The 15,101-nt window shown below is 35.5% G+C and overlaps 2 protein-coding genes across 2 annotated transcripts in view; both read left to right on the forward strand.

Moving 5' to 3' along the window:
* Nucleotides 1–1,254: 1,254 nt before the first annotated feature.
* On the forward strand, nt 1,255–3,466 carry LOC106314589 (ATP-sulfurylase 3, chloroplastic). Its single transcript, XM_013752442.1, has 4 exons — nt 1,255–1,879; nt 2,245–2,911; nt 3,002–3,088; nt 3,179–3,466. Exons 1-4 carry the CDS (start codon nt 1,374–1,376, stop codon nt 3,314–3,316), a joined length of 1,398 nt encoding a protein of 465 aa, XP_013607896.1. The 5' UTR covers nt 1,255–1,373; the 3' UTR covers nt 3,317–3,466.
* Nucleotides 3,467–12,656: 9,190 nt separating this feature from the next.
* LOC106343057 (alpha-amylase 1) overlaps nt 12,657–15,101 on the forward strand; it is a 4,456-nt gene continuing 2,011 nt past the window's right edge. The window contains exons 1-3 of the mRNA XM_013782185.1: nt 12,657–12,848; nt 12,934–13,066; nt 13,142–13,572. Of these exons, the coding sequence (XP_013637639.1) occupies nt 12,729–12,848; nt 12,934–13,066; nt 13,142–13,572 (684 nt within the window). The 5' untranslated portion in view covers nt 12,657–12,728. The remainder of the gene's footprint in view (nt 12,849–12,933; nt 13,067–13,141; nt 13,573–15,101) is intronic.

The raw sequence follows: 15,101 nt of genomic DNA on the forward strand, positions 1-15,101 counted from the left end.
CCTTGTCATAGCCCATTAAATAACCAAGCGGCCTCGTCCATTAAAAGAAAAGGCGGTTGGAGCGCAGAGAATTTGTGCTTGTAGATTTATTATCTTAAACTTGTTCTTAGCGAGTTCATCGCTTTATCCAATTTCAGTACTATTTTCGTTGTAATTAATCGAGATCTTTCTAATAACTCACAATGAAATTCATGATTTCATCTCGAATATGTTGTGTTCAGATTCAATAGAAATTGTTAGAATGATTTATACTTATTCTTTCAGATTTTTATATCAAAAAGTTGAGCTTCTATTTGAGTTCTAACTGATGAATCAAACATTCATCCTTTGTTTTCATGGTATGTAAAAGTCTACGTGTTTATGATTTTATGCATCACATTTGTTTTCCTAAAAATCGAGCTCGCCCTTTCATATAGTGCAATGATTGAATGTATATTGTTAGACATATATTAACCCATGAAAAATCCTAGTGGTTAAGAGCATAATGTTGTTCGCCGACTTCTCGGACAAGAAGAATCTATAAATATTAGGCTGAGGAGTTCCGGTTTTGATATGGAGAGATTGGATAGGTATGGTCAAGTTGTTACTATCATTATATCGCCTTTGGCTTTTTCTGCTGGTCGATGATTATATCTCAAGCTATTCATGCATCGTGCTTCCTTGACTGGCTTATGATTGTGTTTATCTCTTTACTATGTATCTCATTTCTCATGACTCAAAATTCAACTTTTGAGAGAGTTTATCTTGGTTGCCGAGTTCTTCTCTCATTTTATTTGTGCCCATGCTTTGTACAAGATGTCCTCTATGGTTCAGCATTGATATTTGATTAGTTCCTTGTACAAATCGCCATCTAGCATCATGCTTATCTTGAAGACAGAGATGATCGTAGAGGTGTTACATCCAGCTGGGATCGATATTTTCTGCTTGTTGAGGTGTGCTATGTAGCGAAAATAATTTATTATAAAAAATATTTTCTAATTATCATAGTTATTTGTTTTATTTCCTCTTTCCATGTGAACAAAAAAAATTAAGCTATATTCCTTTTTGATTATCTTCAATATTTCAACCAATAAAAGCCATACATGCAAAGCCGTGAGAGCATTTATGGTTACCCTAAAAGAATCATAAAAAACTCAACAATAAAAAATAAAAAAATAAATATTTTAATAGAGAATAACGTGGTAGAAAGGAACAAGTGTCCAGGTACATTTGCAAAAGAGTCCTTAAAAGTAATCAGATTGGTCTTTAAAAAGCCTCTATACTCGCACTTCTACTTCCACTTCAAAACAGAATCAAATATCCACTTTCTCTCTCTCTCCCTCCACTAGAGAAAAGCTTGAACCAAAGCAAATTCATATTTTGATTCTCCTTCAATGGCTTCCATGTCCACCGCCTTCCCCAAAACAACTCCTTTCCTCTCTCATCCTCTCACCAAATCCGATTCCCTGATCGCAACCACCGTTTCATTTCCCTCCAGCGCGAGATCTCGCAGCCTCCGAAGAGCCACCCTCCGCGTACGATCCGCGCTGATCGAGCCAGACGGCGGGAAGCTGGTGGAGCTTGTGGTCCCGGAGACGCGACGAAGGGAGAAGAAGCACGAGGCGGCGGATTTGCCGAGAGTGAAACTGACGGCGATCGATTTGCAGTGGATGCACGTGTTGAGCGAAGGCTGGGCAAGTCCGCTTAGAGGGTTTATGCGGGAAGCTGAGTTCCTTCAAACTCTTCATTTCAATTCGCTTCGTCTCGACGACGGATCCGTCGTCAATATGTCTGTACCTATCGTTCTCGCCATCGATGATGAACAGAAAGCTCTAATCGGAGAATCTAAACGTGTCGCGCTTGTTGATTCCGATGATAATCCAATCGCTATTCTCAGCGAGTAAGTTCATCCTCCTTGTTGTTAATCTTGAGATCTCTGCTGTGGTTTCGGGCCTGGTGAATCATGGGCTTTGGCCCAAAACCTTCTCGAATTGAAAAGCCTTCTCGAATTGAAAAAAAAAACTTGTAGCCGGACATACTACTATGAGATTAGTTGGCTTCTTCGGTCAATAAAAAAAAAACAAGTGAATAGGTTCCTCCAAATTTTAAATATGATTTAATCAATCTTAGATTTTGTAGTTTTTTTCTTCTTCTGTAATTCCTCTGTTGCTTGAGACATTTTTAGGAATCAATCTTCGCATCACTTAATAGTATATTTATAGTTTGCTTTAACAAATATGTGCTTGTTTGTTTTGGTTTCCTCAGCATTGAGATATACAAACATCCCAAAGAGGAAAGAATAGCTAGAACTTGGGGCACGACCGCACCGGGCTTGCCTTTTGCGGAAGAGGCGATAACCAATGCTGGAAACTGGCTCATTGGTGGTGATCTTGAGGTTCTCGAACCTGTCAAGTACAATGACGGGCTTGACCGTTTCAGGCTTTCGCCATTTGAACTCCGGAAAGAGCTTGAGAAACGTGGCGCGGATGCTGTCTTTGCGTTCCAGCTCAGGAACCCTGTTCACAACGGACACGCCCTTCTCATGACTGACACGCGCCGGAGACTGCTTGAGATGGGTTACAAAAACCCGATCCTTTTGCTTCATCCACTTGGAGGGTTCACAAAGGCGGATGATGTTCCTCTAAGCTGGCGAATGAAACAGCACGAGAAGGTGCTAGAGGATGGTGTTCTTGATCCGGAGACGACTGTGGTTTCCATATTCCCATCTCCAATGCTTTACGCTGGTCCAACCGAAGTGCAGTGGCATGCAAAGGCTAGGATCAATGCCGGTGCCAATTTCTACATTGTGGGTAGAGATCCAGCTGGAATGGGTCACCCTGTGGAGAAACGTGATCTGTATGATGCTGATCACGGGAAGAAAGTACTAAGCATGGCTCCTGGACTCGAACGGCTCAACATTCTTCCTTTCAGGGTATATTTAAATCTGCATACTCAACCTCGTTATCTCCTTCAAAGATTTAAGGCTTTTGAGTTCTGATTTTTCTGGTTTCAATCTATTTAGGTTGCTGCGTATGATAAGACACAAGGCAAGATGGCCTTCTTTGATCCATCGAGGGCTCAAGACTTCTTGTTCATCTCTGGCACTAAGGTAACTACAACTTCTCAGACTCATTGAGACATAATAGAGTACAGAGTGTTCTGTTTCTGATTAAAACTTTAATTTGGTTTGGTTCTATAGATGCGAGGACTGGCAAAGAACAAAGAAAGCCCACCAGATGGATTTATGTGCCCCGGAGGCTGGAAAGTGCTTGTTGATTACTACGATAGTTTGAGTCTATCCGGAAATGCCAGACTCCCGGAAAAGGTTCCGGTTTAAGACAAGAGTAAACCCATTTCTTTGTTTTGCTTTACTTTGTGTTGTAAATTAATAACGTGGGTAGTTTCTTAAAGATCAACATTATGATCGAACTATCTTATTCTAAGGTTTGGAAAAAGCTTATATGAAAAAGGGCAAATCTCCAAAATAGCACATTTCTAAGTTTATCTTTTGAAAATTTTAATTTTTTTATTTTTCAAAATTTGAAATCTTATCCCCAAAACCTCATTTCTCAACTCTAAACCTTAAACCCTAAACTCTAAACCTTAAACCCTAAACCATAAACCCTAAACCTTAAACTCTATACCCTAAACCCTAAACTCTAAACCCTAAACCCTAAACCCTAAAATCTAAACCCTAAATCCTAAACTCTAAATCCTAAACCCTAAACCCTAAATCCTAAACTCCATCCTTTAACTCTAAACCCTAAGTTTGTGACTTTTGATAAAACATGAAGTGCTATTTTTGTGACTTTTGACTTTGAATGCTAGTTTGGGAACATAAACTTGATTTAGTGCTATTTTTGTCTTTTTCTCTATGAAAAACGGTGTTGAAAATTTTGAAATATACAAGATCTGGCACCTTTTTGGACTTTTATATATACATATATATATATATAGTATATGCATTATTGTCCCTTTTTAGAGCATCTTTATCAAAGACTCAATGTGGGTCTCTAAATAATTATTTAGTGCTTTTAATTAGTTAAAAGTGAGGTTAGAGACTTAAGTAAGAAACCCGGACAATAAGCGTCTCCATTGCAAGTTTCTTATTTAGGGTTTCTTAAAAAATTTTAATTTTTTTTTTTAAAAAGACAAACATTTATTAAATTGCAACATTAGAAAAGAAAACATTTTAAACATAGATTTAAATATAAAACTTAAGTAAAAAAAATGATAACAAATTGAAAGATACATCTGAGATCAGTTGTTGTCTTCATCACGCCCAAATTTAAGCCATACATGTTCAACCAAATCATCTTTGAGTTGTTGATGCATTTGCCTTTCACGAATTCTAGTCCGAACACCCATCATATTTGCGACATTTGTAGGGATATCTGTAGAATACGTGAGATCCACATGTGAAGTTCCGGTGTCTTCTCCTTGTTGGAACTCTGAAATATCATTTTGAGTGTATCTATCTCGTTCGTCTTCTACTATCATATTATGGAGTATGATACACGCTCTCATAATCTTCCCAATTTTGACTTTATCCCAAAACAGCGCTGGATTTTTAACAATGGCAAAGCGAGCTTGCAAGACTCCAAAAGCACGCTCGACATCTTTTCGGACAACTTCTTGTCGTTGAGCAAATAAAACTGCTTTTGGCCCTTGTGGCAGTGGAATAGATTGGATAAAAGTTGCTCATTTCGGGTAAATACCATCGGTGAGATAGTAAGCCATATGATACTCTCTTCCATTGACGGAAAAAGTGACATTTGGAGCTTGACCTTTTACTATGTCATCAAAAACAGGTGAGCGATCAAGAACATTGATATCATTTAATGTACCTAGAGGTCCAAAAAATGCATGTCATATCCAGAGATCGTATGAAGCAACGGCCTTTAACACGATTGTTGGTTTACCGGAACCACGAGAATATTGGCCTTTCCAAGCGGTGGGACAATTCTTCCACTCCCAATGCATACAATCAATGCTTCCTATCATCCCGGGAAATCCACGATGCTCTCCAACATTAAGTAGACGTTGAAGATCAGTCGGTGTCGTCTTCTTAAGTACTCATCGCCGAACAAATATATTATTCCGTCCACAAAATTTTCCACACATAACCGAGTGGTTGTTTCACCGAGCCGGAGGTATTCATCGACCGTATCAACTGCAGAACCATACGCCAAGACACGAATGAGAGAATGCAAACTATATACACAAAACAACCAGAACATGAGAACAAGTGACATTACAAAGATACACAAAACAACAAGAACATTACAAAGACCCGTGACATTACAAAGACAACAAAGACATGAGTGACATTTAGAATCCGTGAGACCCGTGACAACAACAAAGACACCAACAAAGACAACAAGTGACATTTAGAATCCGTGATACACAAAGACAACAACTGACATTTGAAACATACAGTCCATGACACTAGCACACCACTCCAATACTCCACGCCTGAAACAAACAAGAAGATGAATTAATAACCAGAACATGAACATAAATGAACAATGAGACTTAGCACAAGCAACAACAAGTTAACTTAACCTAAAACACAGAACAAGAACAATGAGACTTAGCACAAGCAACAACAAGTTAGACTTAACCTAAAACAGAGAACAAGAACAATGAGACTTAGCACAAGCAACAACAAGTTAGACTTAACCTAATTAGCCATCAACTCAAGAATGAGCTTCTTCTTCAGAGCTTCTTCTTCATCACCTAGTGTTCCTTGCTTTGCAATGAGACTGTCAAGTAGTTTCATCTTCCCAAGCCTCTCCTTCACAGCTAAATCTTCCTTTTTGATGGTCCACATCCTCTCAAATCCAGACAAATCCTTACCCTCGACCATTGGCTTCTTCTTCCCGCGGGCTTTTGATGCCTTAACACCCGGGGGCCGGTTCGTTCCGTCATCATTAACAGCCGCATCATTTTCTTTTACAGATTCGCTTGCTGAATGAGAACCATCATCAAACTTCCTCCTTTTCGAACTACTCTCATTGCCACACCATTTCTGGTCATTCTGGAGCTTCTTCCACGCATGTTCAAGTATAAACTTCTTTTTATAGATGTTGTAGAAGATCTCGTGAGCATGTTTCAGAATATCAACCTCATTTTGGCCGCTTGTCTTCTCTCTTGTTGCAGCTTCGTACGATCCACTAAACTTGGACACAAGATCGTTGATCTTGTGCCAACGTTGCTTGCAGTTGCTTGCTTCTCTCTCTTCACCGGGTGCAACCTTCGGACTGGCCGCATAGTATGCTGCAATCCTTGACTAGAAAGTACCATAACGTTGCTCATTCCCTATTAGAGGATCTTTGCTGGTGTTTAACCAGGAGGAGATTAGCATAGCGTCCTCGGATGGCGTCCAAGTTCTTCTTTCTCTACGGTCTGTGGGCTTCTCTGCAGGCTTGTCTGCACTCCAAGAACTGCAGAAGACAGGAACCTATGATGAACAAGGTTCGACACTCCCTTCTACTAAACGGAAGACACTATCTTGTTGGGTATTAAGAAGATCAACAAAGTTTCCCGTGTGCGCATATGGAGTAGAATCCATATCCGCAAAGAATAGTAAAAGAAAAACAACAATGTCTTTACTGGAAGGAAGAGAAAAAGGAAGATGATAAGAAAGAGAACAATGTGCCAACGTTGGATGGAAGAGAAAAAGGAAGTTTACGAGATGATAAGAAAGAGAAGTATGAATTTGTGTTTATAGATGGCAATGACATTCATCACAACCAACCAACCAAAACGAATAGACATTTATCCAATATATTCATCACACAAAACCTATCTAACCATCACTTCAATTTATTACCAACCCACAACCATAATCTCACACTAAATAAACCATTAATTACCCTAGGTACAATTCTAACCAGACCAGAAGCTAAATCTATTCATTTCAAACCAGACCAGAAGCTAAATCAATTCTATTCCGGAAAGGGTAAAACTAACCTGTAACGCATTGAACTCCTTAGCCAAGTGAACCTTGCTCAAGACAGAACAGACCACACCGCCTTTGATCCATCTATCTGACCACACCAAACACACAAACAGACAAAAAATATCAAGAGACAGAAGAGACAGAACATATCAAAATTCAAGAACATCAAACATAAGCTTTAATCAAAATTCATCGATGTGTACTTCAATTTATTACCTATAACACAACCATTAATCTACCACAAACCGAAACATTTATTACCGACATTCAACCATTATCAAAATCAAAAGACTTTATTCAATTAGTCGAAAGAAAGAGCAAATCTTATCGGTATTGAGTTTGGACAGAGCTTCGATTACCTCTCCAGAGGATTTCTGATTGTGTCTTCAATGGAGTACCATCTACGTGAGCACGCATGCGTTTGGACAGAGCTTCGATCACACCTTTCCACTCGGTGGACTGATTCTTCGTCGACGTGAGCACGCTCGAGACATGGATTGAGGTTTTTCACCTTTGCTGAGAACCACCAAGAGAGAGAAGCTGCATGCTTCATCGTCGAGGAGAGATGAAGAAAGAGAGGTGGAGTCGTCGAGGTGACCCGTCGAGAGAGAGATAGAGGTTTCTCACCGTCGACGAGAGCCACCAATAGAGAGACGCCGCGTTCATGATTCATCGTTGAGGAGAGATGAAGAAAGAGAGGCGGAGTCGTCCAGGTGAGCCTTCGACAGAGAGGCGGAATCCTCGAGAGAGCGGCAGAGTCGTCGAGAGAGAGGCCGAGTCCTCGAGAGAGCGGTGGAGTCGTCGAGAGACCAGTCCACCGAGAGAATCCATCGAAGGCGAAGAACACTCCACCGAGAGAGACGCCGATCGTTGAGAGATGACGAAACAAAGGCGGATTCGCCGAGGGAAGGTACAGCTTTGGAGTCATCAACGAAGGGAGAAAGAATGAGAGAAGAAACGGTTCAGTTTGGAGAGAGAGAAAGAGATGAAGACGCAACGTTCTAACACGTGTCTCACAAAACTTCTTCTCTTTAATTAAGATACGTTGTTTCACATTAAAGCTAATTTTCCATTTTTTTTAATTCTAATTTGACTAAGATACTTGCTTAAAAACGCCCGATAATGATGCTCTTAGATCCTTTTGCCTGGATAAACACACTCGCAGCCTAACTTCCCATTTGAACATCTATTTGGTTGTGTACATACAATACATTTGTGTGTTGTAGACGTGCTATATGGCAACCGATGCGTGATTGCGTATGTTCAGTATAAAAATTTGGTTATATGTGTTTTTGGAAATTGCTTACTCATTGGTTCAAGACAGAAGGTCGAAAAGAAGAAAATGGTGACTTACCTCCGGAAGCTGATCAAACTTATACTAGTAAACAGTGTATATATGGCGATTATCATATCCAAGGAATCAGGCCCGGCGCTTAGGGATGTGCTGACGGTGCAGTTGCACTAGATCTAATAAAGGCAACAATTTTTAGTTAGTATTTGGGCCCTTAGTATTTTTAGGGCATTTTTGCAAAACTGTAGGGACCTTCGGTAAAGTTGTTCTTATGAAACAAGTTACACATGGCTCACAAAACGAATGAGCAGATCCTGGAAGGTAGTGGACTTCCCTAATATGGGTCTTTATTAGAAACAAACTAAACATGGGCTCAGAGCCTTAAATCAACTAGAACCAACCCAGAAAATCAGTTCGGGTCGGGTACAGATAATGCCATTTTACCCTTTTGGGTCTTGTTGTGGATGACCTGCGGCTCTTAGACCCGTCATGAATCCGAAATCCCATGGGATACCTGAAATACCCAAAACTTCTAGTATATATCAGATATATATGAGTGTTTCAGTATATTTTTGGTATTACAAATTTTGGTTTTCGAGTATAATTTTGGGGTTCGGGTAAAATTTTAGATTTTTAAAAATATAATTCGGATAATCGGATAAAATTTTGGATATTTTTCATGTCTTCGGGTCAAATTTTGGATAACATTTCAAAAAAAAACTTCGGGTATTTAAATATTTTCAAGTATTTTTTTTGTTTTTGGGTATTTTTCGGGCCGAACACGACATAACCCTAATTGAACCCGACTCTGACTCGACAGAACCCGAACCGAATCAAAATCGACAAATTCTAGTTACCTATTGGATCCAACTATTTAAGACTCGAACCAATCCGGACCTGATAAGATCTGAACCCGAACCGACAAATTCTAATTACCTTTTTGGATCTAAATATCTAAGACACGAAGAACCTGGACCAGATAAGCCTATACCCAAACCTTACCCGAATGGCCATGTCTAATTCTAATGGTCTTTAGGGCTTGACTGGTTTGCGGGTGGTAGCGGTTGACAGCGTTTTGAAACAATCATATAAACAGCTACAAATCGCTTTAAACTCCTCCAAACCTCTTAAAATCAAAAGCTAGTTCCAGCTAGCGTTTGCGGATGCGGGTGGATAAAAAAATATAATTTTTTTTTCAAAAATATTTAATTTTTTTATATATTAGCTTAAATTCACAAACAGTATCATACTTTGTTTTATAACAACTTTAAAATAACTAACTATTCATTAGAATTTTTTAAAATTAATATACATACATATATAAAGATATACACATATATTAAACGAAACAAAATATTCTTTTAAAATTTTAATATGAATCTTCAAAAAAAAAATTATAACTTTCAACTAATTAAAAAAATTAAATAAATAAATAAATAAACATAATATTATTATTAATCGTATTATATTGATAATGATTATATTTTATTACAATAGTATGTTTTTATATTTTTATAATGTTATAATATGTTAATATTGGTAATTTATTATTAAACCGGTACAATATATTATACTCAACCAGTCACAAATATCCCACAAACGCAATAATTTTTAAACGTTGTGCCAGTCATACCAAACACTTAATAACAGTTGAAATCGCTACCACCCGCATCCGCAAACTCCTGCACCCGCACTCGCAACCGCTGCATTTGAACCAGTCGGGCTCTTAGTCTACCTTTTGACCGCTTGTTAACGCATATTCAAATCAATTTTTCTACAAAGGCTTTTAAATTCTCTTAATATATCAATTGTGAGCTTATAAATATTTTTGTCCTCCTTAATGAGATAATGCACAAAAATTGTTAAAGGGCGAGTAATCTTTTACCATATTATTATCAGCTACTGAATTACGTAGACAAATATTTTAAATAACAGTAAAACAAGTTTTTTTGAAGACTTGGAATTGGAATACATAATGCAAGGATATACCAACCAGGCAACCAGAACACTTTAATACTATCTTAAAAGATAGTTGACATACCGTTGTAATTTACAACTTGTAAAGTGTAAAGGGAAATACCTAGGATGACAATAAAAAAATTTCTGTCACAAATATAGATTCTAAGGATTAAAATGACCAAAATATTTCATTAAAGAGTTAAATATACATTTATACCTCTAGGGTTAAATAATCCAAATTTGATTACATTTAATCTAAAACTATATAAAAAAGTTTAATTTTTTTTTTATATCTAGGATATTATGATCTTTTTACCTATTAAATAAAATATTTTGGTCATTTTCTTTCTTGTGGTCTATTTTTGTGATCAAAACTTGAAAATAGTTATTTTAGGAGAATTTCCCCGGTGCAAATCATCTCACAACAACTGCTTTATCAAGAAAATTCAAGATCTCAAAAACCTCTTTCATTGAGCATATGGCACTTACCGTTTTGATTAATCGTTGACCATGTGAGATCTTATACTCTTCTGGGACTTATGTTACAACTATGTTGAGTAAAATGGCGATGAATCTAATATGTATCCCTCTCTATAAAAATTTGGACCTATTTTACAATTTTATGTTATACTTAAATTTCGTATGTTATTGTGTCATAAAATATGGAGCCAGCCACAATATTTACCGGGGGCAATACAATAATTAAATCTCAATATAAATTTCTATAATTATTAAACATATTAAAATAATTAAGCATATATATCCAGATATTACAAATTTATTGAAAACTATATAACATTTTTAAACGTAAGCTTATGTAAAGACAAAAAATCATATCTGAAGTATTAATTAAAATAAAAGTGTTTGATTACTTAAAAGAAATTAATAACTAAATGATTTTGAAAATTTAGACAATGGAATATGAAAAAAATGATCATTAGTTTGAAAAATCTTAGGTTCAAACTGTTTTCGAGCAAATATTAGAAGGGTCAATAGGGGTCAGTTGAACCCCTTCTCTTCAATGTACCTCCTCTACTGCTCTAAATTACTTGCGGTTGCTATCATCTGCGTCGGAAAATAGATCCAGATCGACCTATAAACCTTATAGTGTGTGAACCAACATTGTAATTTTGACTTTTGCAGTGAAAGACAAAAGCACTGTAGATGTCAAGTTCCTAAATCATACAAAAAAAAACATGAAGTAAAACTTGTTTGTTTTATTCAACTAATGTAAATAGAAAATTATTTCTTAAATCCATTACTAACTAGTCAAGCACTGACATTGACTAAACATGCCTAATTCTTAAGATGTGGTTGTTTATAAAATGCCATAATTTACAATGTAAAAAATGGTAAACTCTCTTCAGATAGTGCCATATTAGTTGTGGAGAGAAAGACGTGTAGCATTTATTTGTTTTAAAATGCTTAACAGAAAACATAAAATCTAATAGTATAGTAAGGCCAAAACCAAAATGAAACTCTAATTTTTTTTACATGTATTAGTTATTGCTTCAAGTTGCCAATAAATTGGTTCATGTGAGAAAGCTTACCATTCGTTACAATTTCAAAGTTCAACCGTCCATGAAGATCACTTCTCTCATCGACCGGCAAAGATCCCTTGCAACTTTTGACTTGTTCCGGAGATCAATTCATTTTCAAGCAACCCAACCTCTAAAATGCAATTAAAACTTACTTTTGCCAGTGTCGCATTTCAGCATTTGAGATCATCAAAGACAGGAAAGTAAAAAGAGTAAGTGACACGGCATTATCTCTGATCCACTACGGCTCTACAAAATTGAAAAAAGAAGCAATATGTATAAATATTGGTTCTAACGAATTGGTGATACCAAACATGAAGATGGAATGCAAAATCATCGATATCGACGAAGTTAGTTTCAGAAAAGTCGAAAACCACTCGAAGAATTCTTTTCTATTTTTCTAATTTTTTTACTTGTGACTTGTGAGCATGAGAACTTTTTATAAGAAAAAAATGAACAAGGCTCGCCAGGTTGATCGCACCAGAGACATAAGGTAGGGATTTACAACCCATTTTATACCCTCTATTATAGTATTTAGCAAAAAAAATTAGTCTAACTCACTAATTATATATAGTTCTAAACATAAAAATAACATCTTAAAAGCATATCTTGAAATAATTTTTTATTTGACTTAAACCAAAGAAATGTTAAAGTGGAAAACTTGCAAGATAAAGAAAGGAATATGCTAGAAAGATAGTTTAATTTTTAAGAGATCTAAAACATATAAATGCTAGAAAAAGTTACCATTAATCTTTTCTTTCATATAGTAGATTTTATATCACATCAAACAAGTATTTATCCAATAACAGTATCAAATACATAAATTATGTAACATAATGTTTGGAAAATTATAGATTTTCTCATAAAGTTAAATATATTTAATACAAGTTAACTAATTAAAATACAATGATCAATGAGAACGCATAATTTGCCTTATAGAAAAAGGCTGTATCGTTTACGGTAACGGCTTTCCTAGTGTCAATAAAAACACCAATGGATGAAAAATACAGACAATTCACAACAGAACAACAACATGGCTTGTCTGAATGCAAAACTACTCTTCTCTTTCCTCCTCGTCTTCTTCCCCACCTTCACGGTTTCCACCTTGTTGTTTCAGGCGAGCATATACATCACATCGTAAACATACACACTCTGTTATACACATCTCTAATTGCGATTTCGAGTTTGGTGTTTTTGAACAGGGTTTCAAGTGGGAATCATGGATGAAAGAAGGAGGATTCTACAACTCTCTTCACAACTCCATCGACGACCTTAGCAACTCTGGAATCACTCATATTTGGCTTCCTCCTCCTTCTCAATCCGTTTCTCCTGAAGGTCAGTCTATCCCGTTTCTTGACTTTCACCATCACCAAATCTTTCTTTCTGACAAACCTTAAATCATTTTGTCAGGGTATTTACCTGGAAAGCTATACGATTTAAACAGCTCCAAGTACGGTTCAGAGGCGGAACTGAAGTCTTTGATCGCAGCACTGAAACAGAAAGGGATCAAAGCTGTGGCTGATATTGTGATCAACCACAGAACGGCTGCGAGGAAAGACGATCACTGTGGGTACTGTTATTTCGAAGGCGGGACTTCCGATGATCGTTTAGATTGGGATCCTTCCTTCATCTGTCGCGGCGATACTAACTACGCGGGTACTGGAAACCCTGACACCGGGGAAGATTATAAGCCGGCCCCGGACATCGACCACCTTAACCCCAGGGTTCAGAAAGAGCTGTCGGAATGGATGAACTGGCTCAAGTCCGAGATCGGATTCAGTGGTTGGAGATTCGATTTTGTTAGAGGCTATGCAGCTTCCGTCACCAAATCATACGTTCAGGTCAGCCTTTACATTTCTCTGTCTCTTCTTCTAAATAGAGATGGTTTAGAGATTTCGATAGAAAACTATGGTTAAGAGTGTCGGTTAATTATTTTACTTAATTAGTTTTGGTAGGCTTGGCACCAAAAGAACTAAACCGAACCGAATTATGTAGGAGATATCAAACCGAATCAATAATCGTAACCATCCTAATTATTAATCCTTCTGTTTCAATGTTTCATGAAGAATGTCATTTAGCTTTTTTTTTCTTTCAGAAAAATATCATTTTTACATTTCCAATGTAATTATTCACATTAAATCATGTTTTTACCTTTTTTAAATGATCAATGGTAGATCAATATATTTTGTTAGTTTCTTAATGTGCATGGAATATATTTAAATGACACTTATTATAAAACAGAATAAATATTATTTTATATTTGTATATACTAAATATCTGAGGCGAGATTGAAGTCACTGAACCCATAACTAAAAAGATAACTTAATACGATTTTAAATCTAAATATATCAATTACGTTTAAATTTAAAATAATTAAATTTCTAACATTGCCATTTATAAAATATGTATATCTGAAAATATCTATAACATAGGAAACACTGAATTATTAAAATTATTCATATTACTATTCTTATATATTTTATTTAAAATATCTAAAATAACTCGAATTACTTAACATTTTTATACGAAGAATCCGAACTACATGATATATTACATAAATGATCTAAATTATCCGAAAAAGCAAGCTAAACTGAATCTGTATTTTTTTGGATATCAGCATGTTTTTAATCTATATTATTAAAAGAGAAGTACCTATTTGAAAATGTTCTTACTTCATTAATTAAATTCTTTTTTTTTGTTTGTTTTTTTCAGTTGCATTTATGAAATATACTAAAACGAATAAAACTATATAATTTATTATTTGTCTTTTCAGTTACATTAAAGGAATATGATTAAATAAATTTAAACTTCTTATTTTATTGTTTGTCTTTTTCAGTTACCTTAATGAAATATCCTTAAATAAATTTGGACATAATGTCATTTAATCATCCAAAAAAACTCATGAGTTATCCTTACGTGCATAATTTTAATAATGGAGATTTTTAAAAACGTGCATCATTAAAATGTTACTTAAAACATACATCACTAATATATAACATGCATCAATAAAACTAGAATTTGACTCACACAATTGTACGGATATTATTTTCAGTTGATTAAATTTAAAAATAATTATTTATTGAAAAAATATTTAAGAATGACTATGTTTTTTAAAATTATATGGTATTATTTGCTGATAACTCATTTGTCATTTGATAAATTGTTAGAAAGAAAATTTTAGCATAATATAACTCAGTTGTCATTTGCTAAATTTATGGTTTTTATTTATATTTTTTATTATTTAATTATAATATTTTCATTTTATATTTGAAAGATAAATGAATTTTCTTTCAAACAATATTTTTGTAAATGTATTTTTAAAAAAATAATCAATTAAAATTGTTATTATCATTGAATATCATTATTTTTG

Source organism: Brassica oleracea, chromosome C1, assembly GCF_000695525.1.
Source record: "Brassica oleracea var. oleracea cultivar TO1000 chromosome C1, BOL, whole genome shotgun sequence".
NCBI classification, from domain to species: domain Eukaryota; kingdom Viridiplantae; phylum Streptophyta; class Magnoliopsida; order Brassicales; family Brassicaceae; genus Brassica; species Brassica oleracea.